At 46.0% G+C, this 23,741-nt stretch overlaps 1 protein-coding gene across 1 annotated transcript in view; it reads right to left on the minus strand.

Moving 5' to 3' along the window:
- XYLT1 (xylosyltransferase 1) overlaps positions 1-23,741 on the minus strand; it is a 346,872-nt gene that overhangs the window by 38,200 nt on the left and 284,931 nt on the right. Inside the window, exon 6 of the mRNA XM_068968807.1 lies at positions 7,977-8,057. Within this exon, the coding sequence (XP_068824908.1) occupies positions 7,977-8,057 (81 nt within the window). The remainder of the gene's footprint in view (positions 1-7,976; positions 8,058-23,741) is intronic.

Below are 23,741 nucleotides of genomic sequence, written 5' to 3' on the forward strand. Positions count from 1 at the left end.
TTTACAACTGAAGGAACAAAGATGCAGAGAGGTTAAGTAATTTTCCCAAGGCTACACACCTGGCCAGTGGTAAGGGAGGGATTCAAACCTAGCAGTCAGGCTCTGGATCCCACACTCTTTACCACAGGCCGTAAAACTGCTCTAATAAATAAGTAAGTAGTCACAAAGAGCTACCAAATACAGGAACATATAATTAGACATTTGTGATAAGTGTTATACAGGAAAACAGAGTGCAATGACAGAAAATAAAGAGACAGGGACTTAATTAGTCAAAATTGTTGGGGAAGATTTTGCTGAGGAGGCGACACTGACAAGAGGGATGAGAAGGAATCACTCATCTGAAGAGCTGCAGGGAAGAGCTTTATAGGAGACAGAAATAGCGTGTGCAGGAGCCCGAATGAGTGAAGAGAAGCTAAAGTGGTGGGAGTGAGAGCTACAGGGAGAAGCTCAGCTTCACCACCTCACGTAAGAGGAGACCAGCCACAGGAGGGGCAGGTCTGACCTGACTGGTGGAAGGAACATGTCCTCCATAAGAACCTGTGGCTTGAACGTGGCAGGAAACTCCACAATGAACATACTTGGGGAATCAGTGTAGCACAGTGGCTCGGAGTCTAGACCCTGGAACCAGATCACCTGTGTTCAACTCTGTTTCCCCATTCCCAAGCTGTATGTTGTTTAATCTCTCTAGCCTCAGTTTTCCCATTTAGAAAATGGGCATGATAATAACTGTACTTATATCATGGGACTGTTGTGAGAATTGAAAGAATTAATATCTATAAGGCATTTAGGACAGTCTCTGGCACACAGTAAACGCTATATTACATACACTCTGGGTGAAGAAAGTTGACTTGAGTTTCACATTCAGAAATGAAAGAAAAACCAGCCTAAGCAGAAATGCAGTCAGGGCCCAAATTCTGGAACCAAGGACCCCAGGATGGGTGACCCATGCTCTTTATAGTACTCAGGGCCTGAATCAGCTTGTGCCTCTGAGAGTTTAAAGGCCCATTGAGGACTAATTGATTTTGCCTATTTTAAATTTCACACAAATTTGAAAACAATATCTACTGCATTACGTTCTAATTATAAAAGTAATGTAGGCCTCCCTAGGCATGGAACACAAAAATAAAGCAAAAAAGGAAATGAAAAAACATACTCTTTATCTCAGAGACGACACTGCACAAACTTTCCTTCAGTCTTTGCTCTAGCTTTGACATGTATTGTTTCAATAAAAGAAAAATTCTAAAGTTGACCTCAAAACTCAGGAGGAGGCCCACAGAGCTGTGTACACAGCTTTGCGCAGGTGCCTGTGTGATGCTAAGCTTTATTTTGACATGGCTGCCATAACTGGATTAAATAAAGTGAACACGCAAACAGTGATAAACTTGCCAGTTGGGTTTAAGAAAAGAGAGAGGGGAATGCAATCTGCTTTCCCCATTGGAGACAAGATATTAATTATCTCCTCCCATCAATCATGGTGCTATAAGACAGATGGGGAGAGAGTTCTTCTCCTGATAAGCAAGTTGGCACCAACAGGCCTCCTGAAAGCAGATTTGCTTGGAGGAGGTTCCTGGCCAGGCTCTCGACGGATTTGCCAACTTTTGGTTAAACAGTTGCCTGTTTATACATCAAGGGAGCTTTGGGCCTGAAGATTAGTTCAATGTCAGAGAGAAGAGCTGGCGAATCTGCTTAGCTGCCATTCTGATGCCAGCGGGGGACCACCACTTCTAGCAGGTGGATCCCAGACCTGGGAATAGGAAGAAACTTGTTTATGCCACTTGTGACCTGAGAGCTGGGATCCCGCCTAGCTTCCTTCTGGTCTAGGCTTCCTACATGTGAAATGCTAGTTCTTTCTCTAAGAATTGTAAAAAGTGTTTCTAAAAGTTGATCATGTGGACACATACCATCTTCAAGGTTTTTTCAGCACTGTCCCCATAGCCACCACCATCATCACCACCATCATCAACTTAACATGCATAATTAACTATTCCAAGAGCTTATCCACACATCCCTTCAGTTAATTCTTGCAGCAGTTCTAGGTGGGTGGCTTTATTATCTTCCCATTTTGCAGATAAAGAATCTGAAGCACAAGTGATTGATTTAACTTACCCAGGGCCACACACCTGATGAGTGCTTAGCATGTGAACTCTGGCAGTCTGGCTCCAGAACCTGGATTCTTAACAGCTATGTTATAGGCTTTATGAAGTCTGTATGGGACTGCCCGCAATTTTTTTTTTTTCTAAACCAACTTTAGATAGCTTCAACTGTTATTTTTTTTTTTAACTTAATCTTATTCTAAGCATAATATCTGTGAAGTACTGGATGAATTATATAAATTTTTGTTGATGCACATAAGCTCAATACAAATTCTCCCATGACACTCCTTCATGAACTCCCCCAAATAATCTCACATATCACTGGTGGATCATGAATACAATTTAGGAGAGGCTGACCCTAGAAAGTAGGGGATGGGCTGATTTTCCTCCCTTGTTCATTTAAAAAATAATTCTGCTTAACATCAGTAGAATTTTGCTCTTTCAGCTGCATACCCTAAGAACTCAAAGTAACAGGTCCTCTCAGATGTAGTCACTAAAATGGGGTGATAACAGTCAGACCAAACCAGGCTCCAATATCAGCTGTTGTGGAACCTGGAGCAAGTTAAAGCAACTTTGCAAGCCTCAGCTGTACTCATCTCTGAAATGGGATAACACACTCAAAAGCACCTGGCTAGATGCTTCCTATGGTCTGTGAGGTTACTCAGTCCTCCACAATCCCCACATGACTGGATCTTATGTGATCCAGACAATCCCCCCATGTCTGGATATTATAAAGATGAGGACATGGAGGCATGGAGAATCGAAGCCATTTGTCAGAGGGCCCTGGCTATCACACACTGAGCTGGCATTTTGACACAGGTGTCTGGACTCCAGGGCCTAAGCTCTTACCAATACTCCACACTATGCCCCAAGACTGAGCACTGGTACCCTAGAGACCTTGAATTATTTGAGCACTGAGACCAACCAAGGCCAGAAAGTCCCAGAAACTCTATTCTGGCTGAGGGAAATAATTTCTTCTTTCCATCTCCCTGTAAGGGGCCCCATACTCTGAGACTTAATCAGTCTACCAAGATCTGGGGAAACTTCTCTGATGCTCTCTGAGCAGAAACCAGGAGTTCCTGAGGATGTTTGCCAAGACCTGCTAATTCAGGGCACCTGCTTCTGCTAGCCCTGCAGAGATTATCTGGGAAAATGATAACTGCACTACTTGTCTTTCAATATATCTAGCTACTTGATTTTTGGAGGAAAACAAGGAAATAAAGTGAACACTACACTCTCCTTCATTTAATTATAGGAACAGTCAGGACCAATTGGGTAGCTATTAAAATACTAGCTTGCCTTTATGCCATCTCTTAGCAGCAGGAGCTGGAAGTCCAAATTGACTGCTAAAAACGAGTTAGGGACAGAAGGTCAAAACTGCTATTAGAAACCACATGGAATTAAAAACTGAGGCACCCTGTGGCCTATTTTTTATCTCACCGCTTGCTTTTGTCCCTCTCCATCTTTCGGTCTTTTAAACTCTCTGCCTCCATCACATTGTCTTTCGCAAGAGCTGGTCCTGAAGCATGGAACATCAGAATGCGAGGGCATTTGGAGATCATCTCATTTAACCACTGTGTTTGTCCAACACAGCGAAGCCCAGAGAAGCAGAGTGGCTGCTCCAAAGCCACCCAGAATATTGGAAGAAAGCAGGACCTGAACACAGACAGGCTGTATCATGCAGGATTCTGAGTCTGGGCTCTGGGGACACATTCCTCTAGGCCTGAGTTCTAGCCCTGCCCTCGCTGTGTGAGCTTAAGCAAGTCACTTCACTTCTCTGAGTCTGTTTCCTCATCAGTAAAACGAGGCTAATATGTTGAGAAGGGTCACCATCTGAAGCCAGAAAATTAAACCAGCACAAAGGGAAAGAGAACTGATGGAAGTTAAGTTAAAGGGTTCAATTCAGTTCAGTTCAGTTCAGTTCAGTTCAGTTCAGTTCAGTTCAGTCGCACAGTCGTGTCGGACTTTTCGCGACCCTATGAATCGCAGCACACCAGGCCTCCCTGTCCATCACCAACTCCTGGAGTTCACTCAGACTCACGTCCATCGAGTCAGTGAAGCCATCCAGCCATCTCATCCTCTAAGGGTGATCAAAAGGAACAAACTTCCGGTTATAAACTAAATATGGTCGAGGGCTGTAATGTATAACATGGTGACCACAGTTAATAATACCATATTGCATATTTGAAAGTTGCTATGATCTTCAAAGTTCTTAAAAACTGTAATTATGGGTGGTGATGGATATTAATTAGACATGTTGTGGTGGTGATTTTATAATATATACATATATTGAATGCTATGGCTCAGACAATAAAGAATCTGCCTGCAATGCAGGAGACCCAGTTTCAATCCCTGGGTTGGGAAGCTCCCCTGGAGAAGGAAATGGCAACCCAGTTCAGTATTCCTGCCTGGAGAATTCCATGGACAGAGGAGCCTGGTGGGCTACAGTCCATGGGGTCAGAAAGAGTTGGATACAACTGAGCAACAAACACATTGACTTTCATGCCTGAAACTAATATGTCAGTTATTCCTCAATTAAAAATAATATTTCTGCTAGTGAACTACCTGACTACTTGATGTGTTGTGTTTATTTTAACCCTCCCCAGACCAATAAGAAATAATTTTTAAAAGAACTAACAGAGAGTCTGGGCTTGACGATATCATTTGAACTGCTTGATTCAGCTATGTCCAAAGTCAGACATTAATGTTTTGAATCATCCAATAAGTTCCTTTACCCTTTAATCAAGTTTAAGCTGAGTTTCTGTCATTTCCCACACACACAAAAAAGTTTTTCCGAACACACAATCAGTGCAGAACCAGAGCCAAGCCTCGCCCAGAGTGCCCCTGTGGGTGACACAAGGGAAGATGCACGTGGCTAGGCTTGTTCCCACAGCAGAGAGGCCCCAGCTGCCAAAGTGGTGGCTGATGGCTCATTTTACTATTAAATCCTTAACTCATCTAAGTGAGTGAATCCTGGCTGAGGACTCATGCATGAGTGCTGGAACTTGTGAGCTCTTCTGTCCAGACAGCCTTGGGTTTTAGGGTTTTAGAGGAAGATGCAAGCAATATCTCCTGAGCCTGAGTCTTTATCCTGCCCTGTATCCTGCTGTGCCACTTGGGTACCACCTGTCAACTCCGGAGGCACATCAACTGGACAAGACATACTCACAAAACCCAAAGGCACAACCCTGGCCTGTACATCATCTATTTATTTCTCCCACCTGCAGTATTCCAGTCTGATGTTTATCATCAATGACACCACCACCACCATCACCATCACCACAACCATCACCATCATAGGGCATTTATGATGTGCCAAATGCTTTATACACAGCATCTCATTCAGTCCTTCCAATGATCTCTTGAGTATAAGTCCATTAATATTTCCATCGTACAGATAAGGGAATAGGCTCAGAGAGGTTAGGTCACCAGTCCAATGCAACACAACCAGGACATGGTAGATCGGGACTTCAACCCAGGAGGTATGACTCCCAAAATGCACAGTTTTAACCTCTGTGCCATACCCAGTTCTTAGCACAGTGCCTGGAAAGAGCAGACAGAGAATAAATACTGAGTAGGCTAAAACAACAATACTAGGGATGTAATTTAGACACAAGTTTATCAACTTACAGTGGATTTTTTTTTTCTCATGATGTAACTTTGCACAAACCATGTATTGTAAGTTATCTGGAAGGGAATAAGGGTCTTCATTCTCTATCTAAGGATGGGGAACCAAAATCTGGGCTAGTTCTGGTAACTTACCACCTCCATGGAATCTGAGTGACTATAAAAATAAAGTTGGATCCTGTGTGAAAAGGGGCCAGTGGAGTGATAGGCACTTAGCAGGAACACAATATGCTATGTGGCTATAGTGTATTACAGTGTATATCTTCTTTATCCGCCCAGGTTTGTCCAGCTTAGTGGCCAAAACATGCTATACTAATCTGTGCTAATTTACAGAGCATCTTCAAGTCTGGGGGATGCTATTAAATGTAAAGAACGCAGACTGTCAGTTGGACAAGACTGATCCAACAGACAGTTGGATGAAGTCAAAATCAAAATTAAGGAAAGTGATGCAACCCAAGGATTTGGGGATTACTTCTTGAAAACTCGGGAAATGGAGCCCATTTCTTGCCTCTGTCTCTCCCTGCTGTGAATATCTGGGCAAAGTGGATCACAGAGCCAGCCAAAATGACACCTCCAGCAGCAGCGGTGGAGGATACCGACAGCAGAGATGAGCAAACTGAAGGGCCAATGGGTCCAGGTAGGGGAGAGGGCAGCAAGGACTGCAGGGTCCTGTAGAACACGGGCTTTGTCTAAGACAAAAACGCAAGCTTCACGAGAAAATTCAGGCACAGAGTAAGTGGACATGTACGTGGATCTTTTCAGATGAGCTGGAAATATTGCTATTTTTTAAATGGGGCTATTAATTTTCAAATGAAGCACCTGAATTAAACAGAACAAAACCAGCACCAAGGCCAAACAGAACACATTAACATGCTAAAATTATCCTGTGAACCGTCAGATTAAGTTCTGAGTTCAATGCTAGAAAAAGGTTCTAAGATGGCAGAGCCCTATGGTTAATTCATGTCGATGTATGTCAGAAACAAACATAACATTGTAATGCAATTATCCTCCAATTAAAAATAAATAAGCCTTTTTAAAAAGCTGGCAGAGTGATCCTGAGTGGGTTTGTAATGTTTTTTTATGTGTAGATGGTAAAGCGGATCATGTGATCTCTCCTACAGAGGGCGCTCAAGACTGTAGCCCTTCTAGCAGACCTCTGGCCACAGAGATGCATTGGAGAAGGAAATGGCAACCCACTCCAGTGTTCCTGCCTGGAGAATCCCAGGGACGGGGGAGCCTCGTGGGCTGCCGTCTGTGGGGTCGCACAGAGTCGGACACGACTGAAGCGACTTAGCAGCAGCAGCAGCGAAGGGAAATCAACCCTGAATGTTCATTGAAAGGACTGGTGCTGAAGCTGACCCTCCAATACTTCTGCCACCTGATGCGAAGAACTGACTCACTAGAAAAGACCCTGATGCTGGCAAGATTGAAGGCAGGAGGAGAAGGGGATGACAAAGGATGAGATGGTTGGATGGCATCACCGACTCGATGGACATGAGTTTGAGTAAGCTCTGGGAGCTGGTGATGGACAGGGAAGCCTGGCGTGCTGCAGTCCATGGGGTTGCAAAGAGTCGGACAGGCCTGAGCGACTGAACAACAACAGTAACGAGGGGGACTGTAGTGATGCTGTTCGGCTTTGCTCAGTTTAAGTGAGAGAGGCACAAAGGATTCTGCTGCCTCAAATCCCTGCCCACAACTTAGGCAGCAAGCATGAGGGAACGGTGAAGGCATAGGGCTGGAAGTTGGTTTCCTTGACTCCAACTCCCTTCTGGTGTGAGACTCTCTCCTGCTTGAAAGTAAATTCCATGAGAGTGAGGATTTTGTCTCATTCACCTCTAGAAGGGTGCCTGGCACACACTTGGCCCCATGTGAATATTTGCCGAATGACTGGCAAACCGAATGTATGATCCGGGGCCATCATGAACTTGAACTGTGGGCCTCAGTCTTCTTCCCAATAAAATGAGTATAAAATGATTACCCTGCTTTCCTCAGAGGGCTGCCATAATGAGAACACGGGCTCATGAAAATGCTGATATGACACGAGGAGACACATGTCTCACTGTTTCCTCTGTTTCTGACTGGCGGGAGAGACCACTTCAGATTCTGCACAGGAAGGGCCAAGGCCCAGCTGTGCCATGCCTCTCCCCCGTCCTCAACGTATTTCCGGTTGCATCAAACCAGCCTAGAAGGAAGCCCCCAAATGAAGACTCAGATTTCATTTATCTTTTGCCCAAGGGTAGAGGGAAGATCTATTACCTTGCATTGTCCCGGCCATGTGACTTCAAGAAATTCATGTCTCGGTATCGGGAGAGAAACGCCACCAGCTGGTCATTTGTCCTGTGGAAGCAAATCAAGAGGAAAGTCAGAGCCCTCCAGAGACCATGGACACTTGTGACTGGCTCCCTTCTTTGTCACAGCAACCATATCCCCTCCTTCTTTTATACCTCGCAGGTGCATGAGGCATCTTCTTTCAGGTACCTCCATCACCGAGTTTACCAAAGTATGCTAAAATGGACTGTTTGTATGTTTGTCTCCTACACACCCCCATATTCTGTGGACTCCTTGAGAATTAGCATAATGTCTTACTTGTTTTGGAATCCCCAGAACCCAACACTGGGATTGGCAAACAGTAAGACATCAGTGAATACCTCGGTGGCAGGTACAAAGTAACCTCAGGGCCTTTGTACTCACTGTGCCTGGCTATGTTTTTCCAGTAGTTACATATGGATGTGAGAGCTGGGCTATAAAGAAAGCTGAGCACCAAAGAAATGATGCTTTTGAACCGTGCTGTTGGAGAAGACTCATGAGAGTCCCCTGGACTATAAGGAGATCCAACCAGTCCATCCTAAAGGAAATCAACCCTGAATATTCATTGGAAGGACTGACGCTGAAGCTGAAACTCCAACATTTTGGCCACCCGATGCGAAGAGCTGACTCACTGGAAAAGACTCTGATGCTGGGAAAGATTGAAGGTGGGAGGAGAAGGGAATGACAGAGGATGAGATGGTTGGATGGCCTCACCGACTCAATGGACATGTGTTTGAGTAAACTCCGGGAGTTGGTGATGAACAGGGAGGCCTGGCATGCTACAGTCCATGGGGTTGCACAGAGTCAGACACGACTAAGCGATTGAACTGAACTGAACTTTGCCTGGGAAATTCTGCCCCATATTTTTCTATGTCTGCTCTTGTCATCCAGATTTCTTTTCAAATGTCACCTCATCAGAAAGGCCCCCCAACCTAAAGCAGCACCCGCTCCCCTTCACTTAACATATCACTCTATTTACATATGATCTCATCACCATCTGAAAGGGCTAAATTTGCTTACATTAGCATGTAAGCTCCATGAGGACAGAACCTAATCAAACTCGCTCATCACTGGCACATAGTAGGAGGTACAGTCATCATAGTAGGAAGTACAGCAATGCTTGCTGGATGAGGGATGGCTAAAGGTGAGATGAGTTGAAAGTGATGCTTTCAAATGCACTTTGAGAAAACGAATGCATCAATGAATGAATGAACGCTAAATCCTCCCTAACCCCTGGGCTACTGATTGAGAGAGCTTTAAGAAATATGAAGTGCAATACAAACAGGTGACATCGTTCCCAGCATTGTTATCCCAAATTTATCGCCATCAATCTCAGCACTAGCAGTGTAGTCACAGCTAATCAGCTTGTGCATACAGCTGTGACAGTATTTTAAAAGGCAGTCACACGGGTCTCCATCTGCCAGAAACGCAGTCGCCTCTTACGCTGAATAAACCCAAACAGGTAAATGGTGCTGAAGTGACAGCTCCTTTATCATCGGCTTCTCCGCTGGGGGTGGTTTACTTAGAAGGAAAGGGTTAACCATCGTTTCAAATTGGGAGAACAGGTGAAGGTGCATCTCTGGGAGGAGAAAGGGGGCTAGAACTTTGCGGAGGGTAGGGGGCAGGTGGGTGCCCCAGAAAGTGATGCACTCTGGAAGCAGAACGGGCTGGAGATAGATCTCAGCTCCATTCCTGACCCTGTTGTGTGTCCTAGGATAAGTCATTCAACCTCTGAGTGACAGCCTTCACCTGGCTGCCCTGCACAAAGCAGATATATGCGGGGGACTGCCCGTGAAGGGTTAAGTCTTGGGAGCTGCTCGGCAGGTATGCAGACCCTTAGGCATTGTCCTAAGCTCCCTGTCCCGCCACCCTTAGAGGGGAGCTGCGGGGGACTGCCCGTGAAGGGTTAAGTCTTGGGAGCTGCTCGGCAGGTATGCAGAGCCTTAGGCATTGTTCCTAAGCTCCCTGTCCCGCCACCCTTGAAGAGTTTTTACAGCCCTTAAGGTCAGGGTGTCCTGCAACATGTCATAGAAGATAGATTACTTATTATACTCTGTACACAATGGTAAGGGTCTAGTGATTGTATCCTGAAGTTAAAAAATAATCCTGTACATGTCTTAAGTCATGTACATTATCCTATAAATATTATAGCCTAATAAAGAAAGGCATCAGCCATCAGCAATTTGTGGTCTGATCCTCTCAACCCCATCTTTTGTCTCTCTCTTATTTTTCTTAGCGGGGACGCTCCGTTCTCTCCCTGTGCAGGTGCAACTCTTGCTTGTGCTGGCCGCGGCAGATATACATGCTGATGTATACTGGGTGCATGAAGGGCATACAGTAGGTGCACAATACATGCAAGGTGCTCTGCTCTTGGCCTCTCACCAGCCTGTCCGGGCTGCCCCCAGCCATCCCTCCCTCTCTCATTTCCCTGCATCACCCGAAGTCGCCCCACACCAAGCCCCTGCTCTCTGATTGGCCAACTCTTCTTGACCAACTCATAATTCCAGCGGAGGAGGGACAGAGCAGTTAAGAGACGCTGCAGCAGAACCCAGCACTGCTGACAGCCGGTCCTGGTGTGGAAATCAGCCACTTCAAAACCGGCCGTTCTAGTGGCTGGCGGACGCCAGAAAAACCCCGCGTGTCTGCAACAAGGTAAATCCACACGGGCGCAAACGCAGACAGCTTAGCCCTGCGGATACGCACAGGGGTGAAGCCTGGGGACGCAGACAAAAGGCCAAGCCCACGTGTCCGTGCCCACGTGGAGCATCTCCGCAGACGGGCAGGGTGAAGCCCAGGCGTGCCTCACGCCCAGTGATGGAGAGCAGTGGGCAGAGGGCTTCTTGAAGGTCCTGGAGAGGTGGAAACTAAACCAGCCTGGAAAGGAAATTAAGCAACCTCTCCTTCCAAATCACAGAGGCCCGTTCCAGCTCCGTGGCTTAGCGGTGCCTGTTTACCAATCCCCTCGCCACTCTCCGCGACAGTTCATTATTGTCCTCCCGATGAATACAGGGACAAGTTAACCTCTGAATGGGTCCCTGGCAGCAGGAATAATAAACAGGGGCCTCTCAGCGGCCTTGGTGGGAGGATTGGAGGGGCCGGGCCGGGGATCCTACGCCCCCTCTCGCGAAGCCTCGGGCCTCCCAGGGTCAGCGGCTGCGGCTCCATTTGGCAGCCCCAGAAAGCGCCTTTCAGAGCCCCCGAGCTGGGGCCATTTTCACATTTACCGCTTCACCGCATCCCCATCTGACAGGGATGAATAGGCATTTAGCGAATTTACTTAGCGATGCTTCCACATGAAATCGTCTCAAAAGATGACATCTTCGGGGAGGGAAGGCGGATGGGGAGGGGGCTGCGGATTCCAGGTCCAGAGCTTATGGGTAAAGCCGATTTTCAAAGCACAGCGCCGGGTCCCGGCTTGGCTGGACACGAAGGTTACCCGGCCACCGCCCCCTCCTTGGGTGAAGAGCCAACCCTGCATGCCAAATAAAACCCGTGGCCGAGCCCTTCTGCAGGGACCAGGCTGGGGACCAGGTTTCCCTATTGTGGCTTTCAGACGCCTGTTGATAATTGCCTACGTAATATTTATTTCCCTCTGGATAATTAACAGCTTGGGATTGGCTGTCATTTTACCCAGTCTCTGGCTCTCTCCCCTTCACAAGCATTTCTCACTCCTCCTTTCTGGTGGAGTCGTTTGCCAAGTGGTCTGTGCAGCTCATCAACGTGTGGCTGTCTCCTCCCCAATTTCTTTCCACCTTTCAGCAGACCAGTCTTGCACTCATGGTGGGGACCCTCGGGCCCATCACTATAGCTTTTGGAGCTACTGGGACATCTTTATGGAAATATGTAAGTAAATATATATGACAATTTATTTTAATAAATACATTTGTTTTAGTGTAAACAAATCTATTAGAACCATCTAGACACCTAGCTTGAAAGGAATAAATAAACACATGAGTAGTAAAATAAGCTCCTGAAGCATCACCATTTATGGAATGTCCACCATGACCTGGGCCCCCAAGGCAGACTTTTGCTACCATTTATTATGTTTAATAAATTTTCTTTCACTTTCACTACGTTTAATGGTCACAAAAGAGTCTCTAAAATGTGTTTCATTCCCATTTATAGATGGGCAATTGAGGCTCAAAGAAAACGCCCATTGACTGAACAGTGCAAAACTGGGATTAGAACCCGGTTCCAAATGCAAAGCTCCAGTTCTTTGCTACTAGATGGCATCTACAAATGAATGGACGGATGAATGAATGCATTAGTGCACGGATGAGGGAATGAATCCCATCTCAGGCACAAGAGAAAACTCAAGTGTTCCAAAGCCTCCTCATTCGGAGCCTGGTCTTGGGACCAGCAGCATCAGCCCACTGCTGTTAGACATGCCCTACCTCAGCTCCACCCAAGACCTACTGAGTTAAAACGTGCCTTTTAACAAGACTCCCAGGTGACGTGTGTGCCCTTTAAAGTTTAGGAAGCGCTGCTTTAAGCCGAGCATGAATATTGGTAGTCAATTCTCTTCCTCTTTCCTTCATCTTCTCCCCACGGTCTCTTCTTGAGAGCCCAGACTTCAGGCAAGTTACTTTCATCTCCATAAGCCTCAGGTGTTGGGAGTATTAAATAAAATAAAGCATGTAAGATGCGTGCAGTAGCATCCAGCCCATATAAGCCTTTTGTTAAAGGTTAACTGCTGTTTAATAGTATTATTACTGCCATCGTGAACATCAGAAGCTTAAGACATTTTGAACTGGGGATAGCAGTAGAAGATACACCCTGAATTGAACCTGGAAGGCTTTCTGAGTGTCATACCCATGAATGTTCTGCAGAGCATGGTTTGGGAAATGCCCCACAGGAGGGAACCTGTCTACAGTCTCCCGGCTGGTGGCAGAGTTAGGAACTGGCTCCCAGAGGTCACCGCACTGTCCCCTGCGCCTGATGTGCATATGGTTCTGGGCGTGAAGACACACAGGAGGGAGGGGTATAGCTCTCAGGTCCACGGGTGCCCAGCCCAGTCCCAGGCCAGCCTGTCTGCTGGCAGCCTGTGGCAGGGTGAGGAGGGTGGGCCTGCCCTGCCTCACTTGCAAGGAGCACAACACCGAGCTAACTGCCCTTCTCCGGGTCCCTCCTACCCACCACGCTGTGCCCGGCACCGCTCTCCTGGTAACAGACGCTAAGCCCCGGCTACCAGGTACTCGTGGCTGCTGGTGAGGCTGACAGTGCTAAGGCCAAGCTCAGCGCAGAGTATCGTGAATGTCAGGATTCAGGATTTCAAACCACTGATGCTGCCAGGCATGCCCAGACCCCAGAGGACACTGGATTTAGCCCTCCTGTTTGCAGTGGGTGGGGCATTTGTGGAGCAGAAATGTGGTTGGGAGCAGTGGATGGAGGCCTGTGGAACAGCGCAAGCTGAGGACTCAGGCGCCTTCAGTCTGAGCTCAGAATATACATTATTTCCCCAATTTCTCCCACGAGGGTATCATCTGTGCAGTTATTTCCGATGGCTGTTCAATTTAAATACCACCTTAGCACTACTGTATGCAACCATATTTGTGGTAGTGGATGCACCTTTTTATTTTGATACTTAAAATATTTAAAATTTATTTTATATTTTAAATGTTAAATTGTGGCAAAACACACATAGCATAAAATTTGCCATCTTATCCATTTTCAGTTGGTTCAGTTTGGTTGTCTTAAGAACTTTCATGCTGCTGTACAAACATCGCCACGATGCATCTCCAGAACTCTCTTCATCTTGCAGAACTGAAACTGAATCCATTAAACAACTCCCAGTTCTCCCTCTGCCCCTGGCTACCATCCCTCTTTCTGTCTCTGTGAATATTCAGAGCAGTCAGACTCTAAGACCTCATGTAAATGGGATCATACAGTATTTATCTTTTTGTGACTGACTTCTTTCACACAGTCCTCAAGCTTCATCCCTGTGGTTACATGGGTCAGAATTTCCATCCTTTATAAGGTTAAATAATATTCCATTCATATGTATTATTTTTATGTTTTCTCCTAATATATGAAAAGCAATAATGATGCCTTGTCTGTATTCTTCCTAAAGCAACTGGGCCACCAAGGGGATATGGAGAGTGGTCATATGCCCCCAGAACTGAGGGGGTGCCCAGGACACAGAATTTTTCATTTTAAAATCAGATAGTTCTGGGAAAATCAAGACAAGTTTGTGACCCCAGGCACATGAATCTGCCAAGGGCTGTGTGACTCTAGGAGAAATGTCATCTTCCATCCTTCTATGAGGAGCCCAAGAGTACAGAAAACCACAGTAGTGGGAAGGTTAATTGTAACCATTTCCTGTGCTTTTAAAATTATAACTATGAAACTTAGGCTACAGCAAGATAGAGTATGAAATAAGAGCGGAGGTAAAAATAGTATCTAACACTTGTGCTTAGTCACTCAGTCGTGTCTGACCCTTTTGCAATCCCATGGACTGTGGCCCGCCAGGCTCCTCTGTCCCTGGGATTCTCTAAGGCAAGAATACTGCAGTGGGTTGCCATGCCCTCCTCCAGGATCTAACACTTGAGTGCCTACTGTGTGGATCAGACACTGTTCTAAGCACTTTGCACCTATTAACCCACTTACGGCTCCTGATGACCCTAGGAAGTAGATGCTGTAGTGTTTACATGTATTTTTAATTACAGAGATGGGAACGCGCACGCACGTGACTTTTTGATGTAATGATGCGTCATGTTCTGTCTAATCAACACACATAGGAAGACTTCATTCTCTCAGTGGCTGCACAGACGCCTATGGAACGGGCATGGCCAATCCCCTAGTGATGGACACTTAGCTTGCTTTCTCACCCACCTCCCCCCATACAGGTATTGCTTCTATGAACATCGTCACACATTTATCTTTCCACTTGTGGGTAAGATCCTGTAGGATTAAATTCCCAGATGTGGAACTGTTCATGAGGGCATGGCTGGCGCTCGCATCATTACATGGGAACTGAGCCAGCTGCCACCAGCGATGCGGAGGAAGAAGGAAACTGAAGGGGATGGAGCAGGGGAGGCTGGCGGGCTTCTTCAGCAGGCCGGCCAGGCTTCCCCAAGGTACCAATAACCAGTGTGATCCAAATGAATCTTTGTCAAGCAGCAAGGGGTGGGGGTGGGGGGTGGGGAGGGTGCAGAAAATTCCATGCCTGTCATTTTCAATTGGGCACAACTGGGCTTTTCAGGAGGCTGGCTAGAGTCATGAGGCCAGCAGGCACTGGGTCTAATTCTGTTCTGTTCCTCCAGGACCTGACACACAGTAGGTACTCAACAGTTATTCACTGGCATGTTTAACAAGCACCCGAGGGGAGCACCAGCCAACACGGCTCACAGATGCAGCTGCCGAGCCCAGCAGAGTGCCTGCCCCCCAGGCAGGGCTTTGCCCATGGAGGCAGACAGCACGACGTCCACTTTGTGGCTTTGCCTGGTCTGTTCCCTCTGCCAGGAATGCTGTTCCCTATGTCTCTGATCTGCAGGAGATGCTGGGCAGTGAGAAAACGCTTCATAGAAACAGCACAGAGAACATGCCTTTTGTTGCCTGCAGCGTGCTAAGTGCTCTTCCTCCTCCTTTCCACAGTAACCCTATCAAGCGGGCGCTAGCTTATATGTGAATGAAGCGGGACACCCAGATTTAACAGTTTGGCCAAAGTCTTAAAAGAGGTGAAGCGGAGGTTCAGACCGCATCACCCAGGTTCAGAGGGCAGACTCTTTTCAATCCCATTTTCCTGCGGTAAATAGGCTGCAGAAATGTGCTCCATTTCTTTATAAAGAGCCAGGAAACCACAGCCACCTTCTGAAGCCCCCTGCTTCATTCCAAGGGGACCTCTGCCACACATACCCATACTCTGTTGCCCATCAGCCTTCTGTCCAGGGTGTGGGCCTTTCTGAGGCTCTTGTCTACAATCTGAGCCCAGCCACCTGATCCTTCTCACCGCACTCTGTCTCAAGAATGGATTTAGACCCGTTTATCCATAAGGCTTATTTCTTTGGGGGTGGAGGAGAGATACTGCCATCACTCTCCTTGACTTTCCAGATGGTTCACCCTTGAACCTTCGTGAAGTTTTCTTGCCTGCTAGGAAATCTCTCAAGAAGGCTAGAACTCCAGAACAATGAAAGGAAAGGCCAAGTTCAGGGTTCTCTGACGAGGCAAGGGCAAAGGAAGCTGGAGATAAGAGAAGGCAACCCTCGATTTGATTGCAGTGGATTTCCACTGCAAAGACACGAGTGCTGGCGTTCCCTGGGGGTACTGTTGGTCAGAATCCACCTGCCCCTGTAAGGGACACAGGTTCAGTCCTTGGTCCGAGAAGATCCCACACGCTGCAGAGCAACTAAGCCTGTGTGCCACAAGTACTGAGCCCATGCTTTAGAGCCGCGATCCAACACTATGAAGCCAACACTACTGTACCCAGACCCTGTGCCCCGCGACAAGGGCAGCCACCACAACAAGTAGCCCACACACTGCAACTATAGAGAAGCCCCTGCTCTCTGTAACTAGAGAAAGCCCAAGTGTAGCAACAATGACCCAGTGCAAACAAAAATAAATAAATTTCAAAAATTAAAGAAAAATTTTTGAAAAAGACCCAAGGATACAGGGAAAGCTAGATGCTGGAATCTTTCTGGATCCCATGGGTATAATTACAGCCACAGTTGGGCACCTGAGGACAAGTGAACTGGATAAAATGCCGCCCCAGCTTCCAAACTCCTCTCTAATCCATCCTCGGGGAAGGAGTTGTAAGATGTAAAACATAAGCCTATCGCACTCCTTCTTTGACTTAATATCCTCTGTGATGCTCCACCTCCTGCAGGACAGTGTCCCAGCTCCTCAGCGAGGCTGCAAACTGGGTCATGGGCTGGCCCTGTCCTTTCAGTCTTTGGGATAACTTGAAGTTCTAGAATCGTTCGGTGCTCTTGCGTGACTCCAAACCTTTGCAAGTTCTGTTTGCTCTCCTGGGAAACACAACGCCCCACTTTGGCAGGTCAGATGCCAGACCCCCGGAACTGCAGTGGGTCAGATGGCCACAGTCCCTGTCGTCTAGTAGGGACAGCAGGGGAGGTCGACTAACAGGGAGACTCTTGGGATGGGGGAAGACACCAGGTGGACTAAAGCACAAACGCACCAGGGGACAACTCTTCTCCTCCACACAGGCAGACAGCAAGCTAGATAACCACCTGGATATAAAACCCAATTGCCTCTAATGGGATTTATCTTTGTTACTGGTGAAAACCATGCAGAATTAAAACATGCTCATTGCATTTGCAGGAACTGGCAAGCCATTTCTTAAACACTTTCACAGAACATTTCTAAGACACACATTTTTCATTTTAAGCACACATCAGCCATTCTAACTGGCAGTTTATCTGACATTCTATCAGTGGGAACTCTTAACACGTCAACTCTTTCTCCAGATGGCTGTAATGGAAAGGTAACTGACAAGAATCAGCACCCAGAGGCCAAGCCTGATCCAAGAACACTGCTGGAATCACGAATGAAGAAGTGAATCACCATTCAGCTGTGTGTGTGTGTGTGTGTGTGTGTGTGTGTGTGAGAGAGAGAGAGAGAGAGAGAGAAGTCTATTTGTATCTCAACTCTCTGAAATCTGGTTTTCCTCATATGTCACAAGACCTCTCAAATGAGCAGAATATTTGCTTAACTAAATTCTGCATCCCTTTATAATGACTGATTACAGCCAGTTATTTGATTTGGTTTTGAGGGGGAAAATACAAGGCCTCCTTGGGAGGACATCAAAAGATTGATTCTTAAAAATAAAGGTCATGTAAGTGGGAAAGCCAAAACTTGGCTGCAATGAAATCTGTTTTTGGAAAAGCATTGGTAGAAATTTCTCTCTGATGTTTGCCACTTTCTTGCCATTGGATTTTAAGTAGGTTCCCTAAGTCTTAGTTTTCTAATCTGCAAAGTGGGCATGACAATGGTCTCTGAGTTGCCTATGTGTTAGGGGTATGATGCCCCTAGTGCCTGGCCCACAGGAATGTTCAGTGAATGGAAGTTTTCAGAAGGAAGTCACTATATCCTTGGCTTAGAAATACTGGAGGAAAGGCATTCCCACTCCTTATCAATCTTCCACCAAAATGTGACCTTTTAAATCTTACCTGCTTTTATTCCTATCAGCAATATAAGTGATGTATGTTCAGTTCCTTGACAGTATGCTAGCTGAGGACATGAACCTTGTCTGATTCATCTCTATTTCATCAGTGTCTAGCACAGACCTGAAACAGGGCAGGTTCTAGCAGCCACACGCTTCTTTCTCTTTGGATCCTCATGCCTGTCTCAGAGTGGACGACAGAACCTGCTCCACACACGTGCTGCATTCCAGAATGAGGGCCCATCCACACTGTCCCTATGCGAGGGACACCCTTCTTACATCTTTGCCTGGTCAACTCATGCCTACTTTTGCAAGAATCAGCTCAGTGTCAGTTCAAGTGGCAAGGACTAGAGTATAAATTGAAGGGTTTGGTGGTGCCGTGGTAAAGAATCCGCCTTTCCATGCAGGAGATGCAGGTTGGATCCCTGGGTCAGGAAGATCCCTAGGAGTTGGAAATGGCAACCTACTCCACTGTTCTTGCCGGGAGAATCCCATGGACAGAGGAGCCTGGTGGGCTACAGTCCACAGGGTTGCAAAGAGTCAGACACGACTGAACATGCAAGTATCAGATAAAGATAAGAGAGCATTAATTAGCGTGAAACCAAATTAAACTCAATTTGGACTTAGCTACTTGTGTATTAGCTGCTCAGTAGTGTCCAACTCTTTGCAGCCCCACAGACTGTGGCCTGCCAGGCTCCTCTGTCTATGGGATTTTCCAGGCAAGAACACTACAGTGGATTGCCATTTCCTCTAGCCAGAGGATCTTCCAGACCCAGGGATCAAACCCTGGTCTTCTGCATTGCAGCCAGATTCTTTACCATTTGAGCTACAGGGAAGTCTAATTAAACTCTATTGGTAAGTTCAACTTTCCCTCTGTGTGTATGGCTAAAAACAGGTATTTTATACCATTTCACACTCTCCTGGGTGCAAATGATGGTAAATGACCTATGGCAGTAATTGATCCATTTCAATTCAGCGGAGAGGTGTCCTCAGGGCCCCAAGACTAACACATCAGCATTTGAAGTGGTTAAAATCATGCAGACAGGTGTAGGTTTAAGCTCTGGTTACACCAGTTAGGAGCTGTGTGGCCTTTGGCAGGTCATTTCATCTATTTCAAGTTCAGTTTCCTCATCTTTAAAAGAGGATGATAACAATGCCTACATTGTGCAATGTACAATGTATGTAATTATATGTACAATGTATGTAATTGTACAATGTATGTCCATTGTTATACATAGGGTGTCTATGAAGAGTAAATGAAATCAGAGGGCATACACTGTTGCTAGCCACTGAACAATCCTGGATGATGGTTTCAGAAGTGGGGTGATGGCTGGTGGACAGGGGAGAGCGACAGGGATCCCTCTAGGCTGGGTAGCTTAGTCCCCAGAAGGCTAAAATGTTAGCTATCGTTATTGTTGTTGTTATTATTATTACTTCCCTAGGACTAAAGTCTGTTCTGCTGGGGGCAGAATACAAAAAGCATCTCCACCTCTCAGAATTTTAGGGCTCGGTCAGTTCAGATTTCAGTCCTGGGGTGAGACTTAGCTCAGAGGACAGACGACTGTCCCCTGAGCACGTTGGAAGCCTGCCAGGCTCACTAGACTGTCTGTATTGGAGCAAAGTCAAGATGCAACAGAGAAGAGAAGCTACGTACTCCTCCATGGAAAGACAAATGCTGTAGTCGCTCCTGCAAATTTTAAGCAGACATAGATTCTTGGCTCATGAAAGATTCTGAAGGATCAGGAAATGCTGTACCCAGTGTATTCGTTTTTTTTTTTTTCTCTTCTCAAAGCAAAGTTTAATTTAAATAAGAAATATAAAGCAAAGTAAAATCACAAAATATACTTAAATATCCTTACTGAACTTTACCAAAATATGCATTTCAAAGTTTATATCTGATAATTCTCCCATCTAAAAAACAACAACTCATTTCTGAGAAACGACCCTAATTTGTTTCCATTTAATCCTTTAAAAGGTTGGTTATGCGGAGCCTGCTATGTGCCAGCTACCCAAGCAAATGGGTGACTTGTTCTGGTCAATGAACTATGCACGCACGCATCAATCATATCCTATCATATCACACTCCTATAGGCCGGCATTGAAAGACCATTATTTAACCAGTGAGCAGATGTGAATTCCACGCCCCACACTATCTGTTCTGCTTCCATCCTTGAAGTTGATTTAAATAGACCTCTAATCCTCTAATGACTCTGCACCCACATCTTCAGACTCATGAACATGACCTGGCCCAAGAGTCATACACATCACTCCTACCCAGTGTATTCTTTACCCACAGACTTCCAAGGCTGTCTGCATTATTTCAGGGGGCTGATGAGAATGTAAGAAAGAAATCAGGCTGTCTGAACAGAGGAGATAGGCTCTGTGTAGGCATTTGGCAATTCTCGGAGACGGAAAACTTCGGTAATGTTTTAAAAGAGATGTCATCGTATAGATCAGTGGTTCTCAAGCTGCGTCTGTCAGCCCTGGGCTCTGCTGGGCCGGTGGGGCCTCACTCGAGGTTCTTCAGCAAGGAGGCACTGCCAGCTGTGTTAGGGTTTTGAGTGAAGTTTAGTTGAGAAAAGAAGATATAGTAGCTTAAAAAGAAATGTTCAAACATCATTAAGGAACACAGCCAGCTCGGACTGTATTTGTTTTTTTGGTGGGAAGGAGGTGGGCGGGTTAGAGGATCTGACTAAACCTCAGTAGCAGGACTGACTGGGCTCTGCCCTCACTGACCGTCAGACCTCATGCAGATACAGTGCTCGGAGCTGCTCTGTTGTCTTCTGAACAACGGACTCACCGTAGGATGTGTTTCCTAGAGTTGCTCGGAGAATAAAAGGGCTGACGCATTTAGGCTAAGTGCTTAGCCTGGGTGTGCGGTATACAGGAAACACTTCATAAGTATTAGCTGGGTTACTACTGGGAATGTAATTACGTTTCCTTTTTCCTTCCCTCATTTTGTCTCTCCCTCCGTCCTTTCCTTCCTTTCTCCTTTTCCTTCAACATTTGCTGAGCATTTCCTCTGTGCTCGGAACTGTGTTGAGTTCTAACTGTAGCCATGAATTTAGCTTTTTCAAACCACTGGTATCACTTTGAGTCGTATGGTTCCATTTCAATGGGGATAACGTAAGCCCCGGTTTTATTTAACTATTTGTGAACTCATGCATTCCACTTGTTGGGTAAAACTTATTCATTTACAGCTACCCCGACATGTTTACTAGGGGTTAATGCCTTAGTCCCACTTCCCTTTGCTTCTTATAGTGACTGATACAGTGTGACTTAAAAAATTAACAGATCTGGGACTGTTCCAAAGATCTGTTCACACATGGCTATGCTGGAAATGTCTAGCACAAGTTCATTGATCATTGATGAACTATTTTCAGTGCTAGGTTCTTGAACATTGAAATGGTTTGGATTATAGAAAAGGACCAAACTGTAAATTGTAAAACAGGAATGTGTGCTCCATGAGAGGAGGCCTCGCGTCTATTTTGTTCACATCACTACATTCCCACTCATCCATTGAGGATGTTAGACCTGCTATGTGTTGGGTCCTGTTCTAGATGCTGGAGACACACAGTGATGGTTTGAGACCACATCCTTGTAAGAACTGATCCCTGGTACCCAGGGTATCCACTGTATGTCCTGGATTAGCTTCCCTCTGTGCATCAGGAATGGTTCTAGTTATGTTCCAGCCTTGCAAGAACCGAGAACATAGTCACTCTGATCACCTTCTGTGTTCTGAGGTTCAGACCAGGAAGCCCAGCTGAGAAAGGCTGGGCTGACACAGTGTCTAGCACCCATGAGTCACTTAATATACACGAGGCCAAAGGCTGAATGAAATTCCCGAGGCTGTGCCAGGCCTCTGAAATGGAATTGCCAAGCTCGTGATGGCAGACACCTGGCAGGTTTCCAGCTGGGATGAGTCCAGCTGAGTGGCAGCCTGGTGTGCCACGGTCCTGCAGGGACGTCACTCTGTCAGGTGACTGGTTTAAAGCTTGCCTCTTTGCCTCCTTGCTGTGTGACCTTGTAAGTTACTTTATCTCTCTGCACCTCAGTTTCCTTGTCTGACTTGGGCAAAGACTTCATGAGATTACCTGTGTAAAAGGCCCAGCCCAGTGCCTGGCACACAGTAGGTGTTTGGTTGTCTCAGAGCTCCTGTTGCTTATTCCCTCTGAGGGAGGGGAAGGATGGCTGGCTGGCTTCCCCAGGCACACCAGTTAACAATCATCAGGGCTTTCCCCAGGGGGACACATGGCCCTTGGGCTATTTACAAGACCCATGAGTTCAATAACAAAGTGGCAACAAAGCTCTTTGTGGTTGGTTCCCAAAGAACGGAGGTTAGTTGAAAAAGGAAACCCAGATGCAGAAGCTGAAATCTCTCTTTTCCTACTTTACCTTCTTGCTGTTTCTTCCTTTTCTCTCTTAGTAATTGAACCACATATGTTAAAAGTCACAATGATACCCAGAAGAATTGAGAACAGGTGTTCAAACAAAACCTGTACATGAATATTCATAGCATCACTAGTCACAGTAGGTAAAAAGAGAAAATAACTCAAATGTCCACTGACAGAAGAATGGGTAAAGCAAATGTGGTCTCTCCACACAGTGGAATATTACTCAGCCATAAAATAGAGCAAGACACTGACACGTGCTCTGACACGGATGGGCCTTGTAATCATGATGGTCATGAAAGAAACCAGACACAAAAGATCACACGTTGTACAATCCCATTTATGCGAAATGTCCAGAATAGGTAAATCTATAGACCGAGCAGATTGGTAATTGCCAGAACTGAGGAGAAGGGGAAATGGAGAGTGACTGCTTAGTGGGACAGAGTTTTCTTTGGGGATGATTAAAATGTTTGCAACTAGGCAGCGATGGTGGCTGCAAGACACTGTGAACGTGCTAAACTCCACTAACGGTAAATTTTATGATAGATGTATTTTATGACAATAAAAAAGGACCAGGGAAAGGGCCAAATTCAAACTAAAAAACAAGTCATTATAACATAGCTACAATAAGAATTGTGCTTGGTATGTTATATTATAAATATCTAATATACACTACTCACTCGATCCTTGAACCATTCCAAAAGGTAGGCAGCAAGAGCTGTATTGTACGATGGAGCAAACTGAGCTTCTCAAAGCTTGTGTGTGTGTGTGTGTGTCCAGTCGGTCAGTTGGGTCTGACTCTTTGTTACCCCTTGGACTGTAGCCTACCTGGCTCCTCTGTCCATGGGATTTTCCCAACAAGAATACTGAAATGGGTTGCCATTTTCTTCTCCAGGGGATCTTCCCAACCCGGGGATTGAACCTGTGACTCCTGCATTGCAGGTGAACTCTTGACTGCTGAGCTACCAGGTCTTCCCCAAACCTTGGGTAAACTTATCTAATAACAGTGATGATGATGATAATGAGGATGACGACTCTTGAGGATATAAATCCTGTATTCTAGGTGACTGATATAGATTGACCCTTTATTTTGTCCTCCCAACAACTGCTTACAGTGGGTGCTGTTATCATCACATATTTTACAGATGAGGTACAGAGAGGTTAAATTATTCATGCAGATTACACAGCCCTCATTTAACAGGAGAA

This window comes from Capricornis sumatraensis, chromosome 3 (assembly GCF_032405125.1).
Source record: "Capricornis sumatraensis isolate serow.1 chromosome 3, serow.2, whole genome shotgun sequence".
Classification (NCBI taxonomy): domain Eukaryota; kingdom Metazoa; phylum Chordata; class Mammalia; order Artiodactyla; family Bovidae; genus Capricornis; species Capricornis sumatraensis.